Source organism: Peromyscus maniculatus, chromosome 13 (genome assembly GCF_049852395.1).
Source record: "Peromyscus maniculatus bairdii isolate BWxNUB_F1_BW_parent chromosome 13, HU_Pman_BW_mat_3.1, whole genome shotgun sequence".
Classification (NCBI taxonomy): Eukaryota; Metazoa; Chordata; class Mammalia; order Rodentia; family Cricetidae; genus Peromyscus; species Peromyscus maniculatus.
Genome location: NC_134864.1, coordinates 35,231,583 through 35,240,578, shown reverse-complemented (window position 1 = coordinate 35,240,578; position 8,996 = coordinate 35,231,583). Strand labels below are relative to the sequence as shown.

Sequence of the window (8,996 nt, the reverse complement as noted above, 5' to 3'; positions counted from 1 at the left end):
CTGCGTTAGCTGAGGATTCAGTTCTCCTGGGTCTGACCTACCTTATCTAACCTCACAAGGCTAAGCCATGAGCACAGAAGTAGAGCTGGGACTAGAATGTCGCTTCTCTATGCAGCTCTGTGCAGTTATCCTGAGCTACACTTACTGGTGACTCCTCCAAGTTTCCCAGACTTCAGGGCTGACAGAGAAGGCACCTGCCTTTAAGTCAGACACAGAGACAGACAGACAGATGGATAGACTCATCTTCATTTTGTCATCTGTAGAATGAAAATGAAAGATAACTTGAGGTGTGATGCTAGAATTTAAAAAGATAATGTGGGTAACTTGTCCAGAGCATATGGGTGAAGATGTAATTCTGAACGGTTTATTAAATAAGAAACACAGAGCCAAATGCAGAGTTAAAAGCCCAAGAGGCCTGAGCAGCAGCCAAGAGCTAAGACCAAGACCGCCTTCTTACCCCTCGCTGTCGTCCTTCCCCTCAGAAAGAGACCTACTTCCTGTGTGTCTGTCTTTTTATTGACTTTATGTTCTGCCCTCTCATTGGTTGTAAACCCAACCACATGACCTCCTCGCCACTGCCTGTCTATACAGACCTCCAGGTTTCTATGGTTGATATTGAGATTATCTCTATGGTTGATATTAAGCGTGTGTCTCCATGCTGGCTGTGTCCTTGAACACACAGAGATCTGCCTGCCAGGTGATCGGGATTAAGAGCATGTGCTACCACTGCCAGACTTCTGCTAAATGGCTTGCTATTAGCTCTGACCCCCAGGCAACTTAATTTATTAACATACAAATAAAATCACATTTCAGCATAAATAAAATATCACCATACATGGGATGCCAAGTCAGGGTGACACAGACATAGACATGTCCTGTGCTGTGTCCAGAGCAAACAGAACAAACACAAGTTAAGCAGCATGGTAACAAGCAAGGGAGATTTTATTATATGCATATTCTCCAAAAAATAAACAAACAACAACAACAAATGCCCCACAAAAACAAACCCACAAATAGAAAGGACAAAATTTTCCAGCCTCTCTGGGATACACAGAGCACACAGTATTATATGGAAACACAGCTGTACAAGGACAAATCGAATTACTTAATGTCACCTTTTTGCTTCCCAAGTCAAAAAAGCCTACAGAATAAAACATTTTAAATTGTTCTCTGATCGAAATTTGCTGCACAATTAAATTTCAACTTACTCAAAGAGTTATTATATAGTAAACTGCAGAAGATAGACGAGACATTCAAGAATCCACTCACAATTAACAATTAAGCATTAGACACTTTCAGAAATTAGCATGTATTACTTATTTGTTAAGCCTCCCATTTATAATGAGCAGATAGATCGTTTTTCATTAATAGTAACTGGATTCTTGTCATTTGGGAGATATCAATAGTACTTTAATGAAACACTGATTTTCAAAAATATCTTCTTGGGTCTGGGCTGCTATTCTATTTATTGTATATTTTGATCAATTTTGACCATGTAATAAACATAGATGCTAACAAAGTGAATCACTGTAAGGGAGAACAAAGTAATAAACTCTGGAATAAGTGTTTATTGGTGTCCTCCAGGCAGCGGGTTAAGAGCAGGACACAGTAAACAGTTACAACCTAGTGAAGAATGAGTGGTTTCCACCAATCACAGGCCTATTGCTATCACTGGGACCAACGAACACAGGACCACTGAAGAACATGTTGAGAATAAAGACTTGGCATCACTTTAGCACACACTAGATCTAAGTACAAGACTCTTCTCTAACATTCTGCAGTTCTTGCCCCTCATCTGTACACATGAACTTGAGAATTCTGGGATGGAAAAGATGGTCGCTGTCACTTGAGGAACTATCTTCAGGGACTCATTTTGCAACAGAGTCCAAATAAGGCAAAGAGCATGCGCCTTACTGTCCCTACCTCGTGTGCCCAGTCAGTAAACTTGAGAATATAATTTTCACCCTCTATAAAAAATATGACCCCGTTTGCTACCTGACGTGTGACACACAGGAAGAGCCTGGCACCAACATTTCTGAAGGAAGTGATCACAGGCCCAAGTGAGGAGCAAACTGCATTCCTTCCCAAGGTCCCCGTCCTAGTTCTTCCTTAAACAGAAATTCCTTCCTTGATTTCTAAGCCCCTTAGAAAGCTCAAACCGACCTCATGTTCTCCACACCACACAGGGTTTTACACCAAGAAAGAGGCTTTCAAAATAAAAAAAAAGCTTCAAAAATATAGAGTGTTCAGTTCAATCTACCACAGATGTCCAAAAGTCACATTTTACAGACGGTTTTAGGAAAACGAAACCACACAGGGCTCAGCACTATTCCACAGGGCGACGACTCCATCATGTTCTAGTTCCCTTGGCGTGGGCAGAACCACGGACTGAGCTGAGGGAAGCAGACCAGGGGGAACACTCTACATTGTGGTTTCACAGCATCCCCCAGTCTCTTGTCCAAAGCACATTAGCAATACACATCATGTAGAGTGGAAGCAGAATCTGGTGAAGGATTGCCAGTTAAGGTGACGTAACATACAAATTAAAAGGGGCAACAAAACCCTTTGGTCCTACTTCTGAAGACAAGAGCTTCCAGTGTAAAGCTAGAACCCAGTACACCTGGCTGCCTTTTCTTTCCTCATTTGTATCATGGTCATCAATAGTTTTATTGCCCGATATAAACTTTTCCCTCCCTGTAAGCCATGTTAATAAGACATTTTTAGTCCCTTAGTCCTATCAGGCCCAATGGCCCTGATCGTGATGTAATCCAACACAGAGCAGCAGTGAGATTTTTAGTGGATACCCATTAGCAGGCATCACAAAGACGCTGTGGCCATTCATTACTTAGCCTTTAAAGCACTGGGCCCTTTCCTGTTGGCTCCCACAGTTCTACCGGAATAACTCATGTGCTACTGTTAACACAAACATACATACACATCTGGACATTCACCGCAGGCTTTCCGTCCCCCTTCTCCTCATTCTGGTAATCTGGTCAAACACCTGGAAAATGCATTTTATACAACAGCTTTTCCAAACATGACAAGTGATTTACAAGTTAGGGGTTACCGTACAAGGCCTGGTTGATAATTTCAGCAATGGGCCACCCATTTCTTCCTATGCAACATGCGCGACAACTAGTGACAATCACAGCATAACATGACGTAAAAGCTTCCGAGTACTTGTTCTGAGGGGCATAAATTGCTACCGTATCGCAGGGGCTCATCGTGGGACGGCCAACAAATGTATCTGTTAGCAGGACTGGGCTATATCTGTTCCATGGACCAGGCTGATGGCATCCATCGCCACCATGCCGGTAGCTGAGTCTGCCAAGGGTCATGACTAGCTATGAAGAAAAAAATGTCAGGCGGCTTGTACAACAGCACCATAAAAAAGCTTTGTCCACAGATGGGGTTTGGGAGAAAGGGACAACTGTGGGCTGTCTTGTGAAATGACAATTGTAAACGTTCACCCATGGGACACTGGCTGGGAGAGAAACAACAGCAGTGAGCCAATTACGAGCAGATTACAAGCTCGACCTGACGGAACAGGTACCTTGAAGATGCCTATCAGCAACTCACTGCGGAGAGCATTCCCATACAGCCAGCCTGGAGGGAGGAAGCTTGAGTTTCTTACACCCTACCAACTCTCCTGAAGAAAGACAGACAGCCCTTCCTTCAGCTCTTGCCCAGACAGCAGAGTGCCCTCAGGGCCCTCAAAGGACCCTCTCTCTCCGTAGAATCCATGTATGCTCACGGGTTTGCGCTGAAGAAGTTCTAAGCATTAATCTTTTTTTGTTAAAAATTTTTCCCTCTAAAACCTTCATTTGCTGGATCACTTCCTCCTTACCCGCTGATTCAATGTTCATGAGGCAGTTTTGCTGAGGAAATTCCATTCCTTAGGAGATCACTATGGACAGACCTTTTAGGTGTTAATCCCCACAGATTAATTTCCACAAATACCCCAAAACACACTTATATATATATTTTTTCTTTTTAAAAATATTGATTTGTTTTTTTAGGTGGTTACTGTCCATTTACATGACAGTGGCTTGAGCTACATGAAGGTTTCGTTTCATGGTGGTCACTGTACGCAAAGTGTAGCAGACATCACCCAGCTCCAGGATCAGTGTGGAGAAAATCCAGTTGCCAGGCTGCAGCCCACCACAGGAGTCATATCCCATATCTACAAGGAAGGCACACAGAGAAAGTACACTTACCACTGGGTCTCATTTCAAGAGTCAGCACTGACCCAGACTTGCCTGCCTTTTGGCTAGAAAAACCCCCTTAAGACTTATATACAGATAAAGCAATGTAGTTCACTAACTACACTGAAAATAAAACGAAACAAAACAAAAACCCAAAACAAACAACAAGAAAAACACTTCTAGGTAGCATCTTGAAATCTGAAAACAATGTTGTAATATTTTACTATAATGTCTAAGAATATAAAATATTTCAGTTTCACGGCTCAACTAAGTAAACATTTACTTCAACTTCTATTTGTGATCTAGAAATTAGTTTAAAAGAACAGTGATTATTCCTCACAAATAGGATAGGATGCAAAGGAACATTAGCCAAGAAGAAAGGAAAGGTTGCGGACAAGGATTGGCAAAGACCCAAGCCAGATGGGAGGGGAAACCTTGAGTCCAGCTCACAACCCCCAGGATCTAAAGGGCACCTAGCCCTCACCATCCTGACCAAACAAGAACCAGAGTGACCCCCACCCCAGGGTGTAGGGGGTCACAAACATCTGCTTAGTCACTCAGGGCTCTGAGCAGGCAGTCAGTTGATTCTAAAAAGCAAAGGTGAATGGCAATGTTATTAGAAATGTCTGGAAGCCCATTCACAGCATGAGGATGGCTCTATCTCAGGTGGGATGCCAACGGGCCAGCTTACCTTTACAACACGATCTGTCCCACAGGTCACCATCAGTCCCCTTGCAATGTCCATGGACATATGGGAAATGTTGTGTTTTCCTTCATGAAATGTTGCTAGAGAAGTCCGACTAACAGAGAAAAAGTGTCGCTGAAACGTACTGACTATACCGAGAGGAAAACCTAAGGGATCCTTTAGCAATACAGGTGGCTTGTGTACAGTAACGGTGTTAACATTAGCTTCTAAAAAACAGCAATGGTTTACAATTAAAGGAGTACAGGAAGGTAATAACCAGGCTGTCTGTACAAAAGGTTTCATCAGGCCTAAGAGTATAGCTCAATGGCAGAGGATTTGCCTAGAATTAAGGAGGCTTTGGCTCCAATGCCAGGACCTCAAAGAGGTGGAGAAGGGGTTACTCAGCATAAAAATAAACGGGTTGTTTTCATTAGAAAGACTGGCACATAAACATAAAAACATGAGCCCATAACACTAGAGAAGAATAGCTCTGGAGGAGACTATGGGCAAAATTCGTCAGTAAGAGATGCCCCTGAACCTCTGCCACCCATAAGAGCCATGATGCAGGACTCTGTTCTGTAGCCAATAGCACCACTTCCTCCCATCAGATCACTGGCCATCATGAGCAGGGACACAGGCCTCTGCTACTGCAGCCATGGTTCAAGGAGAAAGGAAAGATAATGGTGATTATCCTCTTAAAGGACCTGCCCACATCAGGGCATGTCTGATCAAGTTATTTAAGAGTGTTTGAAGAAAGAGCGCAGGTCTTCGCAGCCTTCTTAGTAACTAAATTTGTATGAGTGGACAAAGGTCGGCTAGCCCAACCACTGCCGTCACTTACACAAGAACATGTCTCTGCACAGAGCCCTGGGAGTTGGGTCCCAGGGGCTAGACTACTCCTAGCCAGCCTCACAGTACTCAAAAAAACTGTCCTGGGGACTGGAGAGATGGCTCAGCAGTTAAGAGCACTGGCTATTCTTCCAGAGGACCCAGGTTCAATTCCCAGCACCCACATGGCAGCTCACAACTGTCTATAACTCCAGTTTCAGGAGATATGACACCCTCACACAGACTTGCATGCAGGAAAACACCAATGCACATAAAATAAAATAAATAAATCATTAAAAACAAAAACAAAAACCTGTCCGAGCCAGTGGAGCAGCTTGGGATAAACAGTAGCAACCCAAAGTCACTAAGTAGGACAGGAACTTCTCTTCAAATGTGGATTGACAAGATGGCTGAGCAAGTTAAGGTACTTTTCCCACCAGTTCGATTCTTAGGGAAGAGGGACTCCACAAGCTGTCCTTGAACCTCCACACCCACGCTGTGACACACACATGCTCTACCCACGAATAAACAAATGTCATTCAAAACAAACAAACGGAAATGGTTTATGACATCCCAAAGAGATAAGCATGTGGGTAGAAACTGAGATCCTTCCTCAGGCTGCCCACATTCAGATGCCCGTCAAACAGAGCGGGGCGGGACACAGTAAGACAAATTCCAGTGGGCACTTACTCTTCGTCTTTGATGGAGTCGTAACAGGAATCACAGACTCGGACTTGGAACTCGAAGCCCATGACCGGGTAACTGGACCGCTTGCTGCTGCACTTCCCGCAGACTGCCTGCCCACACTTCCTGCAGTGATGCTTCCGGGGTGGAGGGAGACAGGAGTTAGCTTTGCTTCATGGGAAAGCAGGGGAAAGAGGGCTGCGGAGAAGATGCTTGAGAGACCCCCAACATTCACGGCATCATCAACTGACACTCCATATGCTCGACAGGCAAGGGTCTCAAAAAAACAAAACAAAACAACAACAACAACAAAAACTGGACAACAGTGTGTCTGTTGACCTACGGTGTCTGGTCTACAATAAGCAACAATATTCAAACCAAACTCAAGTTCTCTTAAGAACTCAATTGCTGGAGATTCTGGAAGAAAATCTACTCCTCCATTAAAGTAAGTTTTAAAATAATCTGTACAGGGGAATAGTGGTCTTTTGACCTTTCAAAGTCTGGCTCTGGAAATAAGCCTCCAGAACATTCAAAAACACTCCAGTAATTATTACTGACTGACTGTAACAGACTTTAACCACTGACACTTTAATGACCATTTCTCTCTCTCCTATTAATTATTAATGCATAAAATTCACCCCTCCGAGTTTTCTTCAGAAGGAATATGTCACCAACTATATATAATGTGCTATTCACCACTACACAAGCATCCCGCAGAGCATTTCAGGGTGATAAGAAATAAAAGAGGCCCAGCCTGGGCTGCTGGTCTGGATGGGGCCTTGAGGGGCAGTTCTCTGAGTGAAAGCCACGGTAGTAACACATACAGTGCTAGGCTAATCCCTCACCACCAACGGTGAACAAAATTACCGCATTCTCACTTAGCTGACCACATCTATACTGGCCTGAGTGAGCAACCACCTGCCAGACAGTGCAGGAATGCACGGCACTACAGGACTTAGGAGTCACGTGAGCACCTCAAGCTATTGGGAGCTCAGAAATAGGCTATTGGGGGCCCGTTTCTTCATTTAAAAAGTTTAAGAGAGATTTGAGAAAGTCTTAATGAAAATGTTCCAGATGTATTTATACCGGCACAACTCAGAATGAAGTAATAGTCAACAGAACTGGAGACACCCTGGGGAGGGCTGTTATTAACCTGCTAGTGACGACTTAAGGCGCATCGCTGAATCTCCTCATTTTTCTAATTTTATTCTTAGCTAGTATGAAATGCTGACTTTGATAGGAAATAGTGCCAAATGCAAGCATTTCTGCAGTTTCACAGCAGACTCTAGGCTTCTCTAGGCATCCCTAGCTTTCCAATGCAGGACAAACAGTTACAGAAGAGCTCTCACCAGCCCCAGGACAGACTATGCTCATTGTCAGTCACATAGCAGCAATATTAAACAATGGAGGAATTAACCACGTTTGGAAGAACAAAGTATGATTTCCTAAAAATTCAAATTAATGATACAAATGATGAGGTACAAAATCCTTACAAGATGAGGAAACACTAGCTACTGACCTGTCTCAACCCCAGGGTCTTGGTGTCCCACATCTGCTTTATATTCCAGAAGAAGGGCTGCTCACACTTCTGACAGGAATCGCTTTCCAACCACTGCGGGGCCTAGGGACAATGCAGACAGAGTTCAGACATTAGTTCAGAGTTCGAGAACTTTCTAGAGTTCATATTTCTTTTAAATTCCACAATGTATGTTAGCTGAAGTTGCCATGATCAATACCATGGTGTATAGATTGTTTTGTTGTTGTTTTTATATGTTTGGTTGGTTTTAGGAGACTGTCTCACTATGTAGTTTGGCTGACCTGGAACTTGTAGCAATCCTCCTGCCTCAGCCTCTCAAGTGCTACAACCATAGGTGTGTACCACCATACCTGACTCATGCTTCTATTTTGACCAATCATGACAATTTTAGCAGTGCTTATGAGGTTGTTCAAATTGTAACCTACAAGTAAGAGAATAATTTGAATCTTTAAGGACTGTCTTAGATATTTCTTTTTTTATGCTAAAGCTATCTGAAATCTGTATCTACTTGAATAAAAACGCATTTCTTGCCCAACCTGAACGACCTCTTGGAAATGTGTGTAGGGCCACGGTAAGACAGACTGACAAAATAGAAACTTCTAGTTGTTCTGTGTGGGCATCATGCCAGACAGACTCACCACCCTCGCCATCCTGCCCAGGCCTCAGGAGCAGGCCCACTGCCCCTATGAATCCTCTGCCCGCTACTGAACAGTCAACTCCGGCATTCACTTCTCCACACTGACCAACGAGGGTCTTCTCACAGACTGCCACCTGCCACACAGCCCTTCTCAATGCTGTTTTGTGGGGGTCTCAAAACACAGTTCTGGAGAATGACAGTTAAGCTTGGGCCTTGGAGAGCCATGGATTGAGACTGAGCATTACTTTGTTGAACTAGAGGGCCGAAGAGAACAAGGGAAGAAAACATACGTTTTTTTTTTTATACCTTGAGATAGCAAACTATAATCAGCGCAGAAATAAACGTGTGGTTTGGAACACATTTTAATAAAGAAATCCATAACTTAATTTTGTTAATACTCAGAAGTCAGTGTTAAACCCT

At 43.5% G+C, this 8,996-nt stretch overlaps 1 protein-coding gene across 2 annotated transcripts in view; it reads right to left on the bottom strand.

The window, feature by feature from the left end:
* Positions 1-924: 924 nt before the first annotated feature.
* Positions 925-8,996, bottom strand: part of Wdfy1 (WD repeat and FYVE domain containing 1) — a 49,994-nt gene continuing 41,922 nt past the window's right edge. For both annotated transcript variants that reach the window (XM_006972116.4, XM_076549977.1), the window contains 4 exons: positions 7,922-8,023; positions 6,409-6,539; positions 4,897-5,005; positions 925-4,183 (listed from right to left, as the gene is read on the bottom strand). In XM_006972116.4, the coding sequence (XP_006972178.1) occupies positions 4,124-4,183; positions 4,897-5,005; positions 6,409-6,539; positions 7,922-8,023 (402 nt within the window). In that variant the 3' untranslated portion in view covers positions 925-4,123. The remainder of the gene's footprint in view (positions 4,184-4,896; positions 5,006-6,408; positions 6,540-7,921; positions 8,024-8,996) is intronic.